Below are 23,123 nucleotides of genomic sequence, written 5' to 3'. Positions count from 1 at the left end.
TTGCTGTTGAGTACAGCGACGAGGGAGACAAAATAGTTGACCGAACTAACACTGTATGCAAGCTTTGTTTTAAGCATATCCCGTACGCAAATGGAAACACTTCCAACATGGGGGCGCATCTCCAGCGTCACCACCCAGAGGTAAAGCTCTCTCGGAGCAAACCAGCAGCGAGAAAACAACAGTCTATCGGGGATAGTTTCCAAAAGCCATACAGCACTGATTCAGAGAGATACAAGAAAATAACCCATGCAATAGGGATGTGGATTGCTAAAGATATGCAGCCATTTTCCGTGGTTGAAGATGTTGGCTTTCGCCACTTAATGAAAACGGTCGACCCACGTTACATTGTACCCTCCCGTACTCATTTCACCACCAAAATAATTCCTGGCATTTATAATAAGGTGCGCGAAGGCATTGAAGAAGATTTGGCTAACACACAAAGCCTCGCGCTGACCACAGATGGTTGGACCTCCCGGGCTACAGAGAGTTACCTCACCGTGACGGTCCACTACATGTCGGATTGGGAAATGAAGAGCGCAGTCCTGCAAACTCGCCCCATATATGAAAGCCACACAAGCGCCAACTTGGCCAAAGAAATGGGAAAAACAGTGACCGAATGGAAGTTGGAACGGCCAAACATAACCATCCCAGTTACCACAGATAATGCATCAAATATAGTGAACGCGGTTAATGAAGCCGAGCAACTGGGGCCACATATCGGCTGCTTTGCTCACACCATTAATCTGGCAGCCAAGAAGGCAGTGGCAGGCAACACGGTGTCACGACTCCTTGGGAAGGTAAGGAGAGTTGTATCTTTCTTCCACAAAAGCACCACAGCTGCCGCTGTTCTGGCCGAGAAACAACGATCGCTAAATTTGGATAAAAAAAACAAGTTAATCCATGACGTCAGCACTCGTTGGAATTCAACACATGACATGTTGGAACGTTATCTTGAACAGCAGCCTGCCATCTACTCTACATTAATGGACCCGGCTGTAAAGAAGAATGTCACAAAGGACATGGCCATGTTGAATGATGATGAGCAGCTAATTGGAGAACAATTTGTTGAACTACTCAAACCACTCAAGACTATGACAATTCTCATGAGCAGTGAAACACACGCCACAGTATCAATGATCTTCCCTCTGAAAGAAAAGATTATCAAAGACATGGCTCCAGACCGTGAGCACACACTAGACCCACAGAAGCCTAAGGACACCCCAACAATCAGAGATGCCAAAGCAGGGATTCAAAAAGACATGCAAAAAAGGTACAATGACCCTGATCTCCAAAAGTACCTCCAGACGGCCACAGTCCTGGACCCCAGGTTTAAATCCCTGCCATCCTTAGATGACCCATCCCGTGACAGACTCTACAGGGACCTCATCACAGAAATCCAGGAGAATGAACAGCAGGTATTATTTTTGTTTTTGTGATTTTATGATTGCATATAATTGTATTGTTTTATTATTATTATTATTATTATTATTATATTTTGTATTGATGCAAATGCAGAATACATGTCTGTCTTGTATTCATGAGATGATAGCTTATTTCAATTGTGGTCCTTTAAATTGAGTCCACAGAAACGGAATGTACATTTATTTAGATTAGTTATTAGTTATTAATTTATTTAAAGTGTTTTGAGACAACTTGTGATTCGACACTTTAATAAAAAATTAATTGAATATATATTAAAACACTTGTTATTCTTGCAGAGTCAAGCAGAGCCAGAGGCGAGGCCAACAGAGGGATCCAGATCCACAGAGGGACGGAATCCATCCTCCCCTCCTCCCCAGAAGAAGACAGCCATGGCAGAGCTATTTGGAGACGTCTTCAAAACACAGAACCAGGTCAAGCCCCATTCCCAGTTAATTGAGGAGGAAGTCACATCATACAGGTTAGCGGACTGCATCAATGTTGATAGTGATCCTTTAGCCTGGTGGAAGAGCAACGAGAGCAGGTTCCCCTATGTAGCAAAAGCTGCACGTCGTCACCTCTGTGTCCCTGGAACCTCTGTTCCAAGTGAGAGAGTGTTCTCCACCGCAGGGGACATTGTTAGTGCATGTCGCTCTCGCCTTCAACCTGAGAATGTTGACAAGCTTGTCTTCTTACAGAAGAACCTTACAATTGAATGAATAGAGAACAAACAGCTGAGAGATTATTTTGTAATTTTATTTATTTAAATGTTTAAGAATACGTTAGCCATTATACAAGTACTGAAGTACTGAACTACTAAAATAGGCTATTTTGTTTGCTGGTGCCCATTTTTATTTGAATGCTTTCCCTACATCTTGAATGTATATATATACACTTATACAGTAGCCTAATGAGCCTACTAATGAGTACTACTGAAGCACTTTTATTTTTATTTTATTGCCATTTGCCAAAGCTAATGTGCACCTTTCGTACCTACCTCCTTTTATGTGTGTGTGTGTGTGTGTGTGTGTGTGTGTGTGTGTGTGTGTGTGTGAGAGACTGTGTGTGTGTGTGTGTGTGTGTGTGTGTGTGAGAGACTGTGTGTGTGTGTGTGTGTGTGTGAGACTGTGTGTGTGTGTGTGTGTGTGTGAGACTGTGTGTGTGTGTGTGTGTGTGTGAGACTGTGGGTGTGTGTGAGACTGGGTGTGTGAGAGACTGTGGGTGTGTGTGCTCATTTTGTTAGTCTGATTGTCTGTACTTGTATGCCTGCCCTGTGTGTATATTTGGCTTGCCAATGTCCACCACAAGCCAGCATGGCAATGAGCCCTGCTACTGTCACTGTAGTGTATCCAGAGGCACTTTAACAGTTTAAAATGTTAAATGTTTTTGTCATACTTGAATTTGCTTATAAGGAAAATAAAAGAATTTTGGAAATAGTAAAATTTCTTGTTCTTTTTATGCAAAACATGTACCGAAATCGAACCGAAACCGTGGCCCCCATACCGAGGTACGAACCGAACCGAGGTGTAACTGAACCGTTGCACCCCTAGTCAACATGCTGAGCTCCACGGCCTTCACCTGGACAAACACCACATGTCAACATGCTGAGCTCCACGGCCTTCACCTGGACAAACACCACATGTCAACATGCTGAGCTCCACGGCCTTCACCTGGACAAACACCACATGTCAACATGCTGAGCTCCACGGCCTTCACCTGGAGAAACACCACACCACATGTCAACATGATGAGCTCCACAGCCTTCACCTGGACAAACACCACATGTCAACATGCTGAGCTCCACGGCCTTCACCTGGACAAACACCACATGTCAACATGCTGAGCTCCACGGCCTTCACCTGGACAAACACCACATGTCAACATGCTGAGCTCCACAGCCTTCACCTGGACAAACACCACATGTCAACATGCTGAGCTCCACGGCCTTCACCTGGACAAACACCACATGTCAACATGCTGAGCTCCACAGCCTTCACCTGGACAAACACCACATGTCAACATGCTGAGCTCCACGGCCTTCACCTGGACAAACACCACATGTCAACATGCTGAGCTCCACGGCCTTCACCTGGACAAACACCACATGTCAACATGCTGAGCTCCACGGCCTTCACCTGGAGAAACACCACATGTCAACATGCTGAGCTCCACAGCCTTCACCTGGAGAAACACCACATGTCAACATGCTGAGCTCCACGGCCTTCACCTGGAGAAACACCACATGTCAACATGCTGAGCTCCACGGCCTTCACCTGGACAAACACCACATGTCAACATGCTGAGCTCCACGGCCTTCACCTGGACAAACACCACATGTCAACATGCTGAGCTCCACGGCCTTCACCTGGAGAAACACCACATGTCAACATGCTGAGCTCCACAGCCTTCACCTGGAGAAACACCACATGTCAACATGCTGAGCTCCACGGCCTTCACCTGGAGAAACACCACATGTCAACATGCTGAGCTCCACAGCCTTCACCTGGAGAAACAACACATGTCAACATGCTGAGCTCCACGGCCTTCACCTACACAAACAACACATGTCAAGTACAACCCCAACATGGTTACAAAAGAATAAATCTATTCAGGTCAAAAACACTACACTGCGGCCTGGGCCGTGGCCCAGCGGTCCAGTCTGGCAGACAGTGTGCCGCGGGTTCCACTCCCGATCCCCCCCCCCCCCATCTCTCTCCCCATTTCCCGTCAGCCTACTCCATAAAAAAATATATATAAAATTTAAGGTGAAAAATAAGGCGAAAGCCAAAAAAAAAAAAAAAAAAAAAAAAAACACCGCACTGCATTACAACAGCCCACCTTGCCGTAGCGGGAGAAGGTGTCCAGCAGCGCCTGCTGCAGGTCCTTGCGGGACATGCGGTAGTCCAGGTTGGTCACCTGCACGTCGGCGCCCTCGGAGAAGGGCTCGTCGGAGCGACAGGGGCTGCGGGGGGGCGCCAGGAGGGGGGAGGAGCGGCTGGACAGGCAGGGAGACGCGCTCCTGGAGGCGGGAACGCACGGAGAGAGAGAGAGAGGAATGGATGACTTGTTAATAATAACCCATTTAGACCCCATGATGACAATTCTATAAATGCCTTCTAAGAGGTCAGTGATGCTCAGCCTCTTTCATGTCAAGGACCCCCAGAATTATCTGTGTTTGGCCACGGACCCCCCCCCCCCCCCCACCACCCCACCCTAGAAGCAAAGATTTGAGTTATAAATTCTTTTTTTTCTTAGTTTTAGTCACATTTTAGTCACCTGGAATGTCTTAGTGTTAGTCTAGTTTTAGTCGACTAAATGTCATGAGATTTTAGTCGACTAAATCTACCGTTGATTTAGTCGACTAAAATGTATTTTGATGGGTCTTGATGCCGTCGTAAGGACTGTTTTTACACTTGCTGAAAATAGCCGATCTACAAGCGCACAACGCGTCGCAACCACGTGTAAAATGACTTATACTGGATCTCTTGTCCACTAGTCCCTTCCTAACATTTTAGTCTAGTTTTTATTTGTTGACGAAATTGTCAGTATATTTAGTCATAGTTTTAGACATCATAGCTTAGTTTTCATTTAGTTTCCATTTAGATTTATTCAGTTTCGTCTTCGTTTTAGTCGACGAAAACAACACTGACTGAAACTCACCTAGGGGACCAGGAGGAGGTCTGGGTGTGGACCAGGGGACTGAAGCTCACCTAGGGGACCAGGAGGAGGTCTGGGTGTGGACCAGGGGACTGAAGCTCACCTAGGGGACCAGGAGGAGGTCTGGGTGTGGATGGACCAGGGAACTGAAACTCACCTAGGGGACCAGGAGGAGGTCTGGGTGTGGACCAGGGGACTGAAGCTCACCTAGGGGACCAGGAGGAGGTCTGGGTGTGGACCAGGGGACTGAAGCTCACCTAGGGGACCAGGAGGAGGTCTGGGTGTGGACCAGGGGACTGAAGCTCACCTAGGGGACCAGGAGGAGGTCTGGGTGTGGATGGACCAGGGAACTGAAACTCACCTAGGGGACCAGGAGGAGGTCTGGGTGTGGATGGACCAGGGGACTGAAACTCACCTAGGGGACCAGGAGGAGGTCTGGGTGTGGACCAGGGGACTGAAGCTCACCTAGGGGACCAGGAGGAGGTCTGGGTGTGGACCAGGGGACTGAAACTCACCTAGGGGACCAGGAGGAGGTCTGGGTGTGGACCAGGGGACTGAAGCTCACCTAGGGGACCAGGAGGAGGTCTGGGTGTGGACCAGGGGACTGAAACTCACCTAGGGGACCAGGAGGAGGTCTGGGTGTGGATGGACCAGGGGACTGAAACTCACCTAGGGGACCAGGAGGAGGTCTGGGTGTGGACCAGGGGACTGAAACTCCTGTGGAGGTTCAGCTTGCTGAAGGCCGAGGGCGTGCTGACATGGAAGTCTCCTCGCTCCGCCGACGAGTCTGTCGCACTGCGAGGACTGGAGCACTCTCTCCTATACGTTAAGAGGACAGGAAGAGTTAAGAGTCTGTCGCACTGCGAGGACTAGAGCACTCTCTCCTATACGTTAAGAGGACAGGAAGAGTTAAGAGTTAAGAGTCTGTCGCACTGCGAGGACTAGAGCACTCTCTCCTATACGTTAAGAGGACAGGAAGAGTTAATCTGTCGCACTGCGAGGACTAGAGCACTCTCTCCTATACGTTAAGAGGACAGGAAGAGTTAATCCACAATTATGCCATTTACCCACTTTGTTGAATGCAGTGGTGGAAAAAGTACTCAATTGTTTTACTTAGGTAAAAGTACCAATACTGGGCCCAGGCCGTAGCGTAACGGTCTGGGCACCGGACTGGTGATCCAGTCGCGGTGTGCCGCGGGTTCGACTCCCGAACCCGACACGGCCTTTACCGCATGTCATCCCCCCATCTCTCTCCCGTTTCCTGTCAGCCTACTATCTGTCCCTTAAAAAATCAATAAAAGGCGTAAGCCGCAAAAACATATCTTAAAAAAAAAAAAAAAAAGTGACCAATACTGCAATTTAGAACTACTTCGCTACAAGTAACAGTACAGAATGGGAAAAAAGTACTGAAAAAGTTAAAAAAGAATCGACATCAAAATGCACTTAAGTACTAAAAGTAAAAGTACTCATTGTGCAGAATGTGCCATTTCACAAGTTCAAAATGTGTACAAAATCTATTGAAAATAGCAGATCTACAAGCGTTGCGACACATTGTGAGCTTGTAGATCGTCTATTTTCAAATGGCCGAAATGTATAGGGTTGAAGTGATTAATGTATGTTTTCTAAATCTCCAAAGTAACTAAAGTATAATTAAAGGCATTTGAAATTACATAAAATGTAAATTTTCAGGATTCCAATTCGAATATAGCAAAAATATTTTGCTACGACAGTAATATATGGCCCTAGGGAGTGAGTGTGGAAATATAGTGGCCCTCTCCATCGTCAAAGTTTGCCAGCCCTGATGAACGTCATCACTGATCATTCCAACTAGTACCTTCTCCTGTACATGGACTCCCCGATGAGGCCAGCCTTGGGCAGCTGTTCCGAGGTCACTGTCTCCCCGTGTGCTGTGGGGGGAGGAGGAGGAGGAGCCGGGGCGCTCTTTGTCCAGGTGGTGGAAGCCCGGCTTGGGCTTGTTCTCCACACACCAGAACCAGAACCAGAACCACCACCAGAAGCAGAACCACCTAGCTCCTGGACCACAGAGACACAGAGGCAGACGGGAGGGTTAGGACACAACCAGGGGGGAAAGGAACACATCAGTTTGGACCACAGAGACACAGAGGCAGACGGGAGGTTAGGACACAACCAGGGGGGAAAGGAACACATCAGTTTGGACCACAGAGACACAGAGGCAGACGGGAGGTTAGGACACAACCAGGGGGGAAAGGAACACATCAGTTTGGACCACAGAGACACACGGGAGGTTAGGACACAACCAGGGGGGAAAGGAACACATCAGTTTGTTAGCTCAAAACAAGCTAAAACAAGGCAAGGGAGAGAATGAAAACAAGGCAAGGGAGAGAACGAAAACAAGGCAAGGTGGAGCGAATACAGGAATTGGCATGAGAATGGCAAATATTCAGTCATGCATGGCACTCCACCAGAGTTGTTTGATTAGGTGAAAAAAATAAAATAAATAAGAAAGTAAGCAATGGTCAGGTCAGCATTCTTTACAGAACTACATGGCTAAGATGAGCATCTTAGCCATGTAGGCAATCACAACGAGGCACTGCAGGCGGAGAACTAAATTATTTAATCAGACAAAGCTATATTAGATGAACAGATATTTGACACAACAGACGACAAATGGAACATAAAACCAGACAGACAGAAAGGGGCCTATCACGCAATGACGGCAACAGAAAGAGCTCTCGTTTAAGACCTAGAAGCTGCTTTGCGAGCACAGAGAAGGGGTTAGGCAGATGAATCACACATACTGTAGCAAGCGATACGACGACGGCACATGGGTTAAGAAGCGTCATGCACAAAGAAGAGCTCAGGCAGGGATGTATAGGCGATCGGGGGGGGGGGGGGGGGGGGGTTTAGGGGTGGGTGGTGGTGGGGGTGGGTCACGGCTGCTGACCTGATGGGGCTTGGCTGGGACGCCGCCGGGAGGCCCACTGCAGCCCCTCCTCGGGCTGTAGGGCCTTTCGGGCATGAGGCTGGGGGTCTGGCAGGCTCGCCGCCGCCTCCGGGGCGACCTGGGCAGCTTCTCCAGGGGCAGAAAGGAGAAGGGTAGGGACGGTAGGGGACGGAGGACACAGGGCAGAGGAGGAGGGTCCCGGAGGAACAACGGACAGGACTGGGGCGTGGTGGGTGACTCTGGGCGGGCGGCGGCATCGTCTTTGGGCCGGGGGGAAAACGAGAGGCCGATGCTGTGGCCGAACACGTCCTCGTTGTCCATGCGGCGCCGGGCGCGCTCGGCCGCCTCTCGGCTGCCGAAGCGCAGCACGGCCGTGCCCCCCCGGGACACGCCCAGCACCTTGCCGCCGCAGTTGTCCGACAGGCGGCGGAGGCGCACCTTCACGGCGTTCCGGAAGCTCTTGTCACAGTTGACGGGAAGGTTGTGCACATAGAGCAGGTTGAAACTGGGCTGGAGGGAGGGGAGGGAGAAACAGCGCCGCACTCTGGTTGGGTTTGGATTCTTTTCTCTTTTGTTTGTGTAAGACAGGGGGGGGGGGGCAACTGGCGGCCCGCGGGGGCCAACATGCGGCCCTCCCACCTTCACTTAATGTGGCCCTCAGGTTAATATCAGAATGCTGATATAATATAGTATTGGTTCCGGCCGTTTACAATTCCACAACATGCATTGCAAACATGACCAGCTTTATTTACTTACGGTCTAAATTAGTAGCTCGGTGCTCAACACACGTATAATTAAAGGCATTTGAAATTACATAAAAATTTAAATTTTCAGGATTCCAATTCGAAAATAGCAAAAAATAGCCGATCTACGAGCTCAAAACTCGCCGCAGCGCGGCGCGTTTTGAGCTTGTAGATCTCGGCTATTTTTGCTACGACAGTAATATATGGCCCTAGGGAGTGAGTGTGGAAATATAGTGGCCCTCTCCATCGTCAAAGTTGCCCAGCCCTGTATTAATATAAGACATGAATGCAGTATCCCCCTTTTCACAACACAAGCAGCAGATCATATGAACATCTGACCATGTGGTTTTGCTGCCAGAACTCGCTGACAAAAGATCACATATTTCAACATTCCAATTGCGTTACTCAGCCCCCCCCCCCCCCTCCCCCCCCCCCTCTTGTTAAACTCAAACTGAAATGATGACGAGATGATCGCTGCACTAAAACAAATCGTTTAACTCCAAGAGTGACCAAAATGGAACCAAATAGACCTTTATTAAGGCTCTGTAACTCAAAAGGCCCCTTTTCCACCAGTTGGTTCCGGTTGGAACCGGTTCAGTTCTTTTTGGTTCTTATAGTCCATGAGCCAGAGCTCCAAAATTGGAACGTATAAAACCATAAAAACCATACCTATGTTAGATTGTTATCGCCATGAAACTTCACAAATTGAGTACTTACACGAAGACAATGATTTATTGTATTACAAATTTTACTTTTTTAAATATGCAAATGAGGCCTTATGTAGGAAAATATGCAAAATAATCAAAAATATGAAAAAGCTACTACTGTGGAAGGGTTATGTATTAATTTACTTGTATTGATCCTATAAACTATTTAATATAGGTCTAGTTTTTCCCACCAATTTTGGAGCTCTGGCTCATGGACTAAGAACCAAAAAGAACTGAACCACTGGGAACCAACCGGTGGAAAAGGGGCCAAAGAGTGGAATGGATCGGTTCCAACGAATACTGAGGATTAGAATAGTGGTCATTTATACTAATCCACTGAAAAAAGACCAAGATCAAATAATCCATTTAGATAAAAATAAAAGCCTAGCAGTTTTCATGCCAAGGACGCCCAGAATTATCTGTTGCTGCAACACATTTTAGTTTTCTCTGCTATCTTAAGTACAATAAGGGTTTGTTGTGCGATAACGGCTGAAATGACATGTTTGTGCATTAGTGCTGCTGGGGTTGTGCAATAACAAGAAGTCATGTGTGTTTTGTTTTAGCTTGTACAGTATGTCGTTTTGTGATATGATGCACTGATTGGTTGGCACTTTTAATTCCGTTGTACACGTTGCAATGACAAATAAAGATCTATCTATCTATCTATCTATCTACTGTATCTATCTGTATTTGGCCGCCGACCCCCATCTGAAAATATGTTGTTCCAGGGGACCCCCCCCCCCCAGAAGCAAAGATTTGAGTTAAAAACGTTCGCTCTGAAAGAATATTTACTCAAAGATGTGCGCCACATTTTCATGATTAAAAAGAAATAGCAGATCTACAAGCTACGAGCTTGTATAGCTTCAATAGCTAAAATATAACATGACCAAAAAGGCGTTCGTTCCCGTCCTGAATGGGATAAGCGGGCGTTGGGGGAGCAGAGCGTGTGTCCTACCTGAATGGGATAAGCGGGCGTTGGGGGAGGAGAGTGTGTAGCAGAGCGTGTGTCCTACCTGAGCATCGATGGCTATGTCCTGAATGGGATAAGCGGGCGTTGGGGGAGCAGAGCGTGTGTCCTGGGGGAGCAGAGTGTGTGTCCTACCAGGCGTTGGGGGAGCAGAGCGTGTGTCCTAGGGGGAGCAGAGCGTGTGTCCTGGGGGAGCAGAGTGTGTGTCCTACCAGGCGTTGGGGGAGCAGAGCGTGTGTCCTACCTGAGCATCGATGGCTATGTCCTGAATGGGATAACCGGGCGTTGGGGGAGCAGAGCGTGTGTCCTAGGGGGAGCAGAGCGTGTGTCCTAGGGGGAGCAGAGCGTGTGTCCTACCTGAGCATCGATGGCTATGTCCTGAATGGGATAACCGGGCGTTGGGGAGCAGAGCGTGTGTCCTAGGGGGAGCAGAGCGTGTGTCCTAGGGGGAGCAGAGCGTGTGTCCTACCTGAGCATCGATGGCTATGTCCTGAATGGGATAACCGGGCGTTGGGGGAGCAGAGCGTGTGTCCTAGGGGGAGCAGAGCGTGTGTCCTAGGGGGAGCAGAGCGTGTGTCCTACCTGAGCATCGATGGCTATGTCCTGAATGGGATAACCGGGCGTTGGGGGAGCAGAGCGTGTGTCCTAGGGGGAGCAGAGCGTGTGTCCTGGGGGAGCAGAGCGTGTGTCCTACCTGAGCATCGATGGCTATGCGCGGCGGCAGGTCGGCGGTGATCTCGGCGAAGGCGACGTGGCGATGGGCGTGCTGCAGCAGGGCGGGGGAGGTGTGGCTGCCGTGGACCAGGATCACCTGGAAACCGTGGCGATGGCGAAGGTCGCTCAGCTCACTGGCAAAGTTCACGTCCGCTGCAAGTCATGACCGGGGAAAAAGTGTAAGGATTACTACAAAATAACAGGAGATTGTGGGGTTTTTTAAAGGTTTTATGACATTAATTTTCATTTATTTTTTCTTTTTCTTTAGGTTTTATGACCTCAATTACACCCAAAAAACCCTGAACTTTGAACATTCAGTGGATTTTCTGTGGTCTGAAGTTTTCTTTGGGGTTTTTTTGGCCTTTTGAGCTACAATGAAAACAGGCAACACAGTGAAACAGTGACATCTGCTGGCAAATCCCATTGACATATATGGGATTTGCAGTAAGTGATGTCACTTACTGCCGGCAAATCAGAGCACCTGTTGAGCCAGAAAACCCCAGATCACAGAAAATCTACTGAATGTTAAAAATTCATGTTTTTGGGTGCAAACCTAAAAAAAAACAAGAACAATTCCAAAACCTTTTTTTAATGTCACAATCCCTTTAAGATATTTTTTTGCGGCTTACGCTTGTATTGGTTTTATGAAGGGACAGACAGTAAGTAGGCTGACAGGAAACGGGAGAGAGATGGGGGGGGGGGGGGGGGGGGGGGGGGGGGGGGGATTGTGTCTTAACCCATTCTGAGCGGGGAACCCCTTTTGTTATGCCTTTAGCTATTGAGAAATAGCAGATCTACAAGCTCGTAGTAGCGCGGCACAGGAGCTTGTAGGTCTGCTATTTTTGAAAAATCGTTTAAAATGTGCCTCAAATCGTTGCCTATATATTCTTTCAGAGTTTCAGTTTTTAACTAAAATCTTTGCTTCTGGGGGGGGGGGGGGGGGGACATTTTCAGAAAAATGTCATGATTTAGAAGACTTTTTTTTTATTTCAACGTCCGGCTTAATCAGACCAGTGTGTGTCCAGTGGAAACCTCGTATGAATCTGATCTCAGGTCAGAATGGGTTAAGCAATGGCTCCCAGGTACAACTGAAAAGACGTTTTTTGGCTAACTGGCTTCAAACTCCCCCTAGTCACGAAATGTCTGTTGAATTATCTTTAGGCAATCTTTGCTTCTGGGGGCGTCCCTGGAACAAGATATTTTCAGATGGGGGTCGGCAGCCAATTACAGATAATTTAGGGGGTCCTTGACATGAAAATGTTTGAGAACCACTGACATATAGAAACATAGGGTTTTAACCCTGTGAGAACCACTGACATATAGAAACATAGGGTTTTAACCCTGTGAGAACCACTGACATATAGAAACAAAGGGTTTTAACCCTGTGAGAACCACTGACATATAGAAACATAGGGTTTTAACCCTGTGAGAACCACTGACATAGAAACATAGGGTTTTAACCCTGTGAGAACCACTGACATATAGAAACATAGGGTTTTAACCCTGTGAGAACCACTGACATAATAGAAACATAGGGTTTTAACCCTGTGAGAACCACTGACATAATAGAAACATAGGGGTTTTTTCAGAAAACTGTCAGGATTAAAAGACATTTGTAGAATCGTCCTCGGATATAAATGGGTTAAGCGACGATTGGCATAGCGTCAGTTCAGCTTGTGGTTTTCAACCAGTGGTCCCGGGGACCACCAGTGGTCTTTGAGGGGGTTCCAGGTGGTCTGGGGACCACCAGTGGTCTTTGAGGGGGTTCCAGGTGGTCTGGGGACCACCAGTGGTCTTTGAGGGGGTTCCAGGTGGTCTGGGGACCACCAGTGGTCTTTGAGGGGGTTCCAGGTGGTCTGGGGACCACCAGTGGTCTTTGAGGGGGTTCCAGGTGGTCTGGGGACCACCAGTGGTCTTTGAGGGGGTTCCAGGTGGCCCCCAGCTAAAACGAAGGGACCCTTCTAGAGCTTTAACTCTTGTGTAAAAATTAAACCAAAGGGACCCTTACGGGTCCATTTGGTTTCATTTTGTTAAACATCTGCATTAGTCATAGAGAATGTATTGGAATTGTTATATTCAACATTTGTTATCTCTCCTAATGGTACCAACATCAATACAGCATGGAATTGTGGACGAAATCTGAGTCAGAGAGGCTAAAGTCTCATCAAACGGTGGTCCATGTGAGTCAGAGAGGCTAAAGTCTGATCAGACGGTGGTCCATGTGAGTCAGAGGCTAAAGTCTGATCAGACGGTGGTCCATGTGAGTCAGAGGCTAAAGTCTGATCAGACGGTGGTCCATGTGAGTCAGAGAGGCTAAAGTCTGATCAGACGGTGGTCCATGTGAGTCAGAGGCTAAAGTCTGATCAGACGGTGGTCCATGTGAGTCAGAGAGGCTAAAGTCTAGTCAAACGGTGGTCCATGTGAGTCAGAGAGGCTAAAGTCTCATCAAACGGTGGTCCATGTGAGTCAGAGAGGCTAAAGTCTCATCAAACGGTGGTCCATGTGAGTCAGAGAGGCTAAAGTCTCATCAGACGGTGGTCCATGTGAGTCAGAGAGGCTAAAGTCTGATCAGACGGTGGTCCATGTGAGTCAGAGAGGCTAAAGTCTCATCAAAAGGTGGTCCATGTGGCTCAAATGCAGAATGAATAATGGACCTGGATATGAAAAGGGTTGAAAACCCACTGCTGTATGCGATTGCATCTCTGTGTGCCTCTCCATGGAGACAGAGATCATCTCTGTGTGCCTCTCCATGGAGACAGAGATCATCTCTGTGTGCCTCTCCATGGAGACAGAGATCATCTCTGTGTGCCTCTCCATGGAGACAGAGATCATCTCTGTGTGCCTCTCCATGGAGACAGAGATCATCTCTGTGTGCCTCTCCATGGAGACAGAGATCATCTCTGTGTGCCTCTCCATGGAGACAGAGATCATCTCTGTGTGCCTCTCCATGGAGACAGAGATCATCTCTGTGTGCCTCTCTATGGAGACAGAGATCATCTCTGTGTGCCTCTCTATGGAGACAGAGATCATCTCTGTGTGCATCTCTATGGAGACAGAGATCATCTCTGTGTGCCTCTCTATGGAGACAGAGATCATCTCTGTGTGCCTCTCTATGGAGACAGAGATCATCTCTGTGTGCATCTCTATGGAGACAGAGATCATCTCTGTGTGCATCTCTATGGAGACAGAGATCATCTCTGTGTGCCTCTATGGAGACAGAGATCATCTCTGTGTGCCTCTTCATGGAGACAGAGATCATCTCTGTGTGCCTCTCTATGGAGACGGAGATCATCTCTGTGTGCCTCTCCATGGAGACAGAGATCATCTCTGTGTGCCTCTCTATGGAGACGGAGATCATCTCTGTGTGCCTCTCCATGGAGACGGAGATCATCTCTGTGTGCCTCTCTATGGAGACAGAGATCATCTCTGTGTGCCTCTCTATGGAGACAGAGATCATCTCTGTGTGCATCTCTATGGAGACAGAGATCATCTCTGTGTGCCTCTCTATGGAGACAGAGATCATCTCTGTGTGCCTCTCCATGGAGACAGAGATCATCTCTGTGTGCCTCTATGGAGACAGAGATCATCTCTGTGTGCCTCTCCTCTCCATGGGGACAGAGATCAATCTGAGATACAGACAAAAAAGCCCCGTTCCGTGTGGGTTTCTGTAACATGTTTCTGTGCTGCCGAGAGGGGGAACTCACAGGACACTAGGACCACGGTGGCGGGCGCGGTGTGGGTTTCTGCAAAGCGCCGCAGGCTCTGCCGAAGTTTATCATCGGCGGCGTTCTTGGCGGTGGCGTTGATGTGCGCGACGGTCACCTGAGGAAGGAAAACGTTCACGTGAGATCGGCCTCCTGTTTGGAGTCACCTTTATTTCCCCCATGCACAAATCATGTAACAGTTTGAGAACAACCGATAAAAACATACGTTTCTTTGTGAAAACTATCATGATTTAGAAGACATTTGTAGAATCTGGCATCAGGTCGAGAAATGGGTTAAATAAGAGATGATTTCTGGGCGTTATACCTGGCAGTTTAATGGGTTAAATACGAGATGATTTATGGGCATTATACCTGGCAGTCAGGGCTCCAGACTAACTTTTTCACAGGTAGCACTGGTGCCACCTACATTTTCAGTTGGTAGCGCCACCACAAATTAGGTAGCACCAACTTTTTCTTTGTATAGCGCCGCAGTGCGGTATTAATACATGACCTTATCACCAAGGCTAGCAAAGGTTTTCTTGGCTGAAGCATAAATGCCTTAAATTAAGCACATAACATGGAATATTTCTCACTCACACACATTCTATAGGAAATTATTATAATTAATTAACCTATAGTGCATCGTTATTATCATTTGGCTATATGAAACAGAAATGAGACACACCCCTTACCTTCTGCATGGGCATGTTCAACCTAATGGCCAATAAGGATATTTAACACTGAGGTGCCCACTCTTCCTGCACCCTTTTGCAATGTGAAATTGCACCGAATTCATAATCCTTGCCCACTTTCCTCCTGTCTTTTCTTTATATGGAATGAACATGTGAAAGCTGATGTGCTTTTATTGTGAAGGGGAAAGTTTCTAAACGGCAGCCTGCATATTTCCATGTGCTGAAACTAAATGATCTACAAGCTCACAACGTGTGGTGGACGCGACGCGTTGTGAGCTTGTAAATCTGCTATTTTCAGCATGCAACACCACGTCGTACGACGAAGAATATACCAGGTTTCACGTGGGTGATGTATTTTGTTCGAGGCGATCATGTATGTACCTGGCCTGCACACAGCGCTACTCGACGCAAAATAACAAGCTATAGGAAGCTATTTTTCAACAACTAGTTTACCGTGTTTGGGGTCGGGGACGAGGCGCAGTCCCCCATATGTTCTGTGTCTGCTGTCTCCGTGGATTCAGCGACAGCATCATCATCGCAGTTAAAAAAGTGTGCGCTCCAGGGAAACTTATGTACACTTGTACAGCTGATGCTGAGTTTTTTTTCGAGTTTTGCGTGTCGTGTGCAGACCGGTGCATATATACTCTAAGGTGCAGACAGACAGGCAGAGAGAGAGAGGGAGCGAGAAAGAGAGAGAGGAGGCGAGACTCGACGGAATGAGCGAGAATAAAGTAATATTTTGTTATCGCGCTAATGCCCGTGCTTCATGGTTGAGGCTGGGAGTGAAAGCAATAAGTAGCACCGGTGCGACCTCGTTCAAATTTAACTCGCACATTATGAAATTAAGTCGCATATGCGACCTAATAGGTCGCACGCTGGAGCCCTGCTGGCAGTTTAATGGGTTAAATACGAGATGATTTATGGGCGTTAAACCTGGCAGTTTAATGGGTTAAATACGAGATGATTTCTGGGCGTTATACCTGGCAGTTTAATGGGTTAAATATGAGATGATTTATGGGCGTTATACCTGGCAGTTTAATGGGTTAAATACGAGATGATTTCTGGGCGTTATACCTGGCAGTTTAATGGGTTAAATACGAGATGATTTCTGGGCGTTATACCTGGCAGTTGTTGAGCTCCTGGATGACGGGCCTGCTCTCCTTGCTGATGTCACACACGCAGATGAACTCCGCCTCGCGGTGTCCCTGGAAGAAGCGACTGCGGATGCGCTGGACCACGGCGCCCGCCGAGCGCCCGCTGGGCACGTGGCAGTTCTCTATGTCCCAGAACACGCCCACCGGCGGGATGTTCTCTGGACCGCCGCTGTCTGGAGAGCCTTGGAAAGGAAAGGAAAGGTACTATGTTTACCCAGGGTAACTGGACTAAGGAAAGGTACCATGTTTACCCAGGGTAACTGGACTAAGGAAAGGAAAGGTACTATGTTTACCCAGGGTAACTGGACTAAGGAAAGGTACTATGTTTACCCAGAGTAACTGGACTAAGGAAAGGAAAGGTACTATGTTTACCCAGGGTAACTGGACTAAGGAAAGGTACTATGTTTACCCAGAGTAACTGGACTAAGGAAAGGAAAGGTACTATGTTTACCCAGGGTAACTGGACTAAGGAAAGGAAAGTTACTATGTTTACCCAGGGTAACTGGACTAAGGAAAGGAAAGGTACTATGTTTACCCAGGGTAACTGGACTAAGGAAAGGTACCATGTTTACCCAGGGTAACTGGACTAAGGAAAGGAAAGGTACTATGTTTACCCAGGGTAACTGGACTAAGGAAAGGAAAGGTACTATGTTTACCCAGGGTAACTGGACTAAGGAAAGGAAAGGTACTATGTTTACCCAGAGTAACTGGACTAAGGAAAGGAAAGGTACTATGTTTACCCAGGGTAACTGGACTAAGGAAAGGAAAGGTACTATGTTTACCCAGGGTAACTGGACTAAGGAAAGGAAAGGTACCATGTTTACCCAGGGTAACTGGACTAAGGAAAGGTACTATGTTTACCCAGGGTAACTGGACTAAGGAAAGGTACTATGTTTACCCAGGGTAACTGGACTAAGGAAAGGAAAGGTACTATGTTTACCCAGGGTAACTGGACTAAGGAAAGGAAAGGTACTATGTTTACCCAGGGTAACTGGACTAAGCTCAAGAACTTGTTTACAGCCAGGCCCTGCTCATAGAACATTTCATGGTAGGGGTTCAATGCCTTGCTCAAGGGCACTTCAGCGGTGGTAATTTTAACGTGCCGGTCCGGGGATACGAACTATAGCGACCTTACGATATCAAGACCGCTCCGCAAACCGTTCAGCCACCGCTGCCTCAAAACACAGACAGAACGTCATGGGTTTCTGTGTGGAGTTTGCATGTTCTCCCCGTGTCCCCTAGGGTAGGTACCCTCACAAAAAACATGCAGTAATCCTGGTCTCTAAACTGCCTCCCCCTGGCCAGCCGGGGCGCCTGATGGAGGGGAAAGGAACTGGTCTCTAAGCTGCCTCCCCCTGGCCAGCCGGGGCGCCTGATGGAGGGGAAAGGAACTGGTCTCTAAACTACCTCCCCCTGGCCAGCCGGGGCGCCTGATGGAGGGGAAAGGAACTGGTTGGAATAACGTGTTCCTTCCACGCGCTACGTCCAACCAGGGGAACTCCCCCTGTCAGGTGTAAAGGAGCAACTTGGACACTCAGGCGTGAAGGAAGCATGAGTTCAAGTCCGTTGCTCTCCCCTTGTCCCCCATATATGGGGACTAGGTTGGTCTCCCCTTGTCCCCCATATATGGGGACTAGGTTGGTCTCCCCTTGTCCCCCATATATGGGGACTAGGTTGGTCTCCCCTTGTCCCCCATATATGTGTAGAGCCCAGGATCACATTAGATGATTGACACAGGGGTAAAAAATGGGTTACAAAATTGTGGGATAAAAAATAAATATATTTAAATAAAAAGAACGTCATGGGTCACTATGGGATGTTCTCTGTCCGGAGAGCCTTGGAGAACACAGACAGAACTTCACGGGCATTTTCTCCCTTTTATAGATGTTTCCTCCCCAATAGCGATGTGCTTGTATTTGTAATAATATTGTAATAATAAATCCACCTAAAAAAAAAACCCCACATCAAATCACCAGCGCTGAAAAAGACCAATGTGTCTTGGCTCGCTGACAAGGCCCCCAATCTGAAGCACTTAACCCATTACTTAACCCATTTTGGGCAGGAACCCATTTTGGTGTTATTATGGCATTATGCTATGCTTTAGCTATTGAAAAATAGCAGATCTACAAGCTTGTAGGTCTGCTATTTTTGAACGACTGACATAGAAACATAGCTTTTTCAGAAAAAAGGATGTAGAAGACATTTTTAGAATCTGATCTCAGGTCAGAATGGGTTAAAGATACCCAAATTCAAGACAGTTGGAACTGAACTGCATAGCGATCCGACGACCATCTGAAGACCATTGGAAAGTGGTGCATAGTGTGTAGGGGGCATAAAACATGTTGGCAGTTTGGCCGTTTTCATTTAATAAAAGGGCTTTTCTCTCTTTTTAACTTTTGAATGTCCGGATCGTCTGTCTTTTTTCAGATCCATGTACATGAATTGTGTTAATCCATTCTGAACGGAAACCCCTTTTGGTGTTAGCATTACTTTATGCTTTAGCTATTGAAAAATAGCAGATCTACAAGCTCATAGCGCGCCACCGAGTGGCGCGCTACGAGCTTGTAGGTCTGCTATTTTTGAAAAATCGAAGAACGACTGACATAGAAACATAGCTTTTTTCAGAAAACTGTCATTTTCAAACAGACATCTCAGGTCAGAATGGGTTAATAATTAAACTGTCAGGATGTAATAGACATTTTTAGAATCTGATCTCAGGTCAGAATTGTGTTAATGCAAAGTCAAAACGAGCGACTCCACTGACCGTACTTCTGGCCCCCTTTGCCCAGGCTGGAGGGTGGCATCAGCAGCATGCCGTCGGAGGACGACGTGCCACAGCCGTTGCACATGGGCACGGGGATGGGCGCGCTCTGGCGAGAGGGCAGAGGCACGGTGGGCCACCCCATGTCCGCCTCGGCCAGCAGGCCGTTCACCGGCTGGAGGAAGGGACCGTTCACGGGCTGGAGGAACGGACCGCACACAGGATGAACACAAAGCAACATGAATAATACATATTATAATATACCAACAGATAAACAAACAACAATTTACAGTCGTACGAAGGCTGCAAGATACATTTATAAAAGATTTACCTTCATCGAGGTATCGTCGTGCAAGGTAAATAAATGGCATATCGTTGCCGTCAGGAGGAAACCGAATAACTCCATTTTTGAAGGGCTTTTTTTTTTTGCATAAATCAGTGCTATTGAACGCCCTTTACGTCTGTGAGCTGTTTGGAACATAAAAAGTGCCTTGGACAAAACCTCCTAACTCCATTGGACCCTCAAACTGTCTGCTAAAGCAGCTAACTCCACCACCTCTCCCCCTCTCATGGAAGAAATTGTACAATATATATAGTCACAACACCAACTGTGATGAGGCAGTATTGCTTTGTTTTAAAAAATATAAGGTTATGAGGCTTCCTCCTGACAGCAGAGATTATTACTGTTGTAGTATGATATGATCTGAGTGCACATTGTACAAGTACACAGCATAGGCACTCAGATCATATCATGCTACAACAATTACTATGAGGACTAAAACCAAGACTAAATATACTGACTATTTTGTCAAATAAAAACTAGACTAGGAAGAGACTAGTGGACAAGAGATCCAGAATAAGCCCACCAGCTGAAACGCGTTGTGGGCTTGTAGATCGGCTATTTTCAGCAAGTGGAAAAATAAATGTCATTGTGACAGCAACAAGGCCCGCCAAAATACATTTTGTTCGACTAAATCAACTGTAGATTTACACTAAAACATTCCAGGTGACTAAAATGTGACTAAAACTAAATGAAATCCAAAATGATCATTTTATTTTACATCTGAATATTCTTGCATTTAGGCTAGGTGCAATAATGCAACTGAAAGGCAAAGTTCAGAGGAATTATATTGCATTTTGTTAGGCTAGATTTATGAAATATTTTTTTTACATATTTGAACTAATGTTTGCTAAACTTAACCTGACACAAAAAGAAAATACATTAAAAACCATATACTGCAATTTTAGTTTTTTTTTAACTTATCGTAGTTTTATTCATATCGTTAGAGGTATTCAACGTTATCGAATATCGCATGATTTTCTAATATCTTGCAGCCTTAATTTGTACACATCCATTTCCACAGTCAAGTCACCACCAGTGCACACACACACACACACACACACACACACACACACACACGAATAAAAAAAACTAGGTAATTCCACCAACCTTCATCAACATGCATTCCCGGCAGTAGTGTGCCCCCTTCAGACAAAGCGTGCGTTCTACATTTAGGTGCATGGGGGCGGGGCTAGAGTAGAAGTGTGCCAAGGAGGAGGAGGAGGAGGAGGTGGTGGTGATGGCGGTGGCGTTGTGGTGCTGGTGGTGGTGGTGGTGGTCACCGTGGTGTGGCAGAGAGGTGGTCATTCTCTGATGGCCGCTGTGGCCCAGCGTGGAGCCGCCACAGGGCGGGCAGCAGGCGACAGCCGACACCAGACAAGAGCCGTGCACAGAGGTGGGAAGGACAGAGGGGAGGAGAGAAGGCAGAGAGGAGGAGGAGGAGGAGGAGGGGAGGGCCAGGGGGGCCGAAGGAGGGCCGGGGAAGAGGCCGACAGACGGATAGGCGTGGAGGAGCCCCGCGGCGCAGCAGCCGGGGAGGTAGCAGCGGGCAGCGGAGGACGAGGGCAGCTGCGGCTTGTTGTAACCGCCGAAGGCGTCGCCGCCTCCACTCGCGTGGCAAGCGTGGTGCGGATATGATGCACCGAGAGTCGAGGCGGCGGTATGATGATTATTATTGTGATTAATAGACGGTTCCATATAGAGCGAGAGAACGCCGCCGCTACGGGCTAGGTTATCGCCGACTCCGACGCCACCCGAAACCCCGTAGTCGCCCGTGCCGCCCGCGCCGCAGTGCTCGCAATGAGTGCAAATGCTTACTTTGGGGCTAAGCCCTTGTTGCTGCTGGTAGGGGTCTGGAGGAAGCCTTACTTTGGGGCTAAGCCCTTGTTGCTGCTGGTAGGAGTCTTTGGGGCTAAGCCCTTGTTGCTGCTGGTAGGAGTCTTTGGGGCTAAGCCCTTGTTGCTGCTGGTAGGAGTCTTGTCTTACTTTGGGGCTAAGCCCTTGCTGCTGCTGGTAGGAGTCTGGAGGAAGCTGAGGAGCTGGCAAGCAAGGAGGGGGCAGGGGGGGCAGAGAGGCCAGAGGGAAGGGGTGGGATGAAGAGGGGTGGTATGGAGGAGGGGGGACGTCTTTGAGCTCCAGCATGGGCATTCTGGTGTCCATGTAGTCGTTCTGGGGGAAGAGACCAGATACCACAGTGATATTAATGCATTTAGGCCTGACGTCGAAAAAAGAAGAAAAAAAAACGTGCCGCATTTTTACGATTTTTAAAAAATAGCAGAACTACAAGTTCATAGCGCGCCACTCGGTGGCGCGCTATGAACTTGTAGATCTGCTATTTTTAAATAGCTAAATTATAACATAATATTTAAAACACCAAAAGGGGTTCCCGCCCCAAAATGGGTTAATACCAGCTTGTGGCGAGCTAAAACTAAGACCCTTGAAAAGTATAGCGTCATAACTTAGGGGCGTAAGGATACATTGTGACAGCAATACGATACATGGTTGACAATACATGGACGATATTGGTTCATTATGGCCATCCGATACAATGTTTTGAAATCGATACAGAAACTATTTAAAATACATACAGACATTATTTTAAACCAAGTAATAATTAAACCGCTCTTTTTATTTTTTCTTCTAAAAATAGATAAATTCCACGCACAAAAATGTAGTATTGATACACTCGATTATGTGCATTAGCAAAACGATTCGATACCGATTATGTGGGTGGCAAAACGATTCGATACATAGTCAACGTTGCCGTTTTCATTTCGGTATGTTTCGATTCTTGAAATTAAAAATAGATTTTTCGATGCAGTTACTATATCGTTACGCCACTCGAGTCATAACCCTTCACTCATTCGCTTCATATCCATACGAGTCAAACTACCGCGCTAATTGGTTACTTTTGGAACGGTCTTAAACGACACGATATTAAACACGTAGGTCCGGGCGTAATAACGGCGGCATACCGCGATAGTGAATATTACTTCATATTTCTTTGTACCACTCACTTCAGATGCGTCTGATTTTTGATCCCACGTTTTGTAACCCATTTTTCACCCAGTGCCCAACTGCCTAATAAACTGTAATCCCGGGTCCTAATCTCCCTCTGGCTTTCAAAGTTTGCAGGATTAGCCCGTTTTGAACAAAAAGCCTCAAATCGTGAACGCAGCGTGCAATTTACGTGTAATCTTTCACACACACTTCCCTACTAGGCTGAGGAACAGATCGCACCCTTTTCACATTGGCCTGTTATAGCGCCACCAACAGGCCACAACCTGACCAGCGCTCCGAGGGGGCACTGGGGCTAAGGGGCTAAGTGTTAATATCCAT

The 23,123-nt window shown here is 47.4% G+C and overlaps 1 protein-coding gene across 3 annotated transcripts in view; it reads right to left on the bottom strand.

Annotated features, from left to right (window-relative positions):
- Positions 1-23,123, bottom strand: part of marf1 (meiosis regulator and mRNA stability factor 1) — a 65,859-nt gene that overhangs the window by 36,811 nt on the left and 5,925 nt on the right. For 2 of the 3 annotated variants that reach the window (XM_083765875.1, XM_083765876.1), the window contains exons 3-11: positions 20,895-21,953; positions 19,448-19,643; positions 16,651-16,865; positions 14,838-14,955; positions 11,114-11,286; positions 8,003-8,512; positions 6,911-7,110; positions 5,746-5,895; positions 4,258-4,438 (exon numbers count right to left, since the gene is read on the bottom strand). In XM_083765875.1, coding sequence (XP_083622001.1) covers positions 4,258-4,438; positions 5,746-5,895; positions 6,911-7,110; positions 8,003-8,512; positions 11,114-11,286; positions 14,838-14,955; positions 16,651-16,865; positions 19,448-19,643; positions 20,895-21,953 — 2,802 coding nt within the window. The remainder of the gene's footprint in view (positions 1-4,257; positions 4,439-5,745; positions 5,896-6,910; positions 7,111-8,002; positions 8,513-11,113; positions 11,287-14,837; positions 14,956-16,650; positions 16,866-19,447; positions 19,644-20,894; positions 21,954-23,123) is intronic. The other variant, XM_083765877.1, reaches the window with a different exon arrangement.

Source organism: Protomyctophum parallelum (genome assembly GCF_964188405.1).
Source record: "Protomyctophum parallelum genome assembly, chromosome: 5".
NCBI lineage: Eukaryota > Metazoa > Chordata > Actinopteri > Myctophiformes > Myctophidae > Protomyctophum > Protomyctophum parallelum.
Note: the sequence above shows the minus strand (reverse complement) of the source record. Positions and strands in the feature narration are given on the sequence as shown.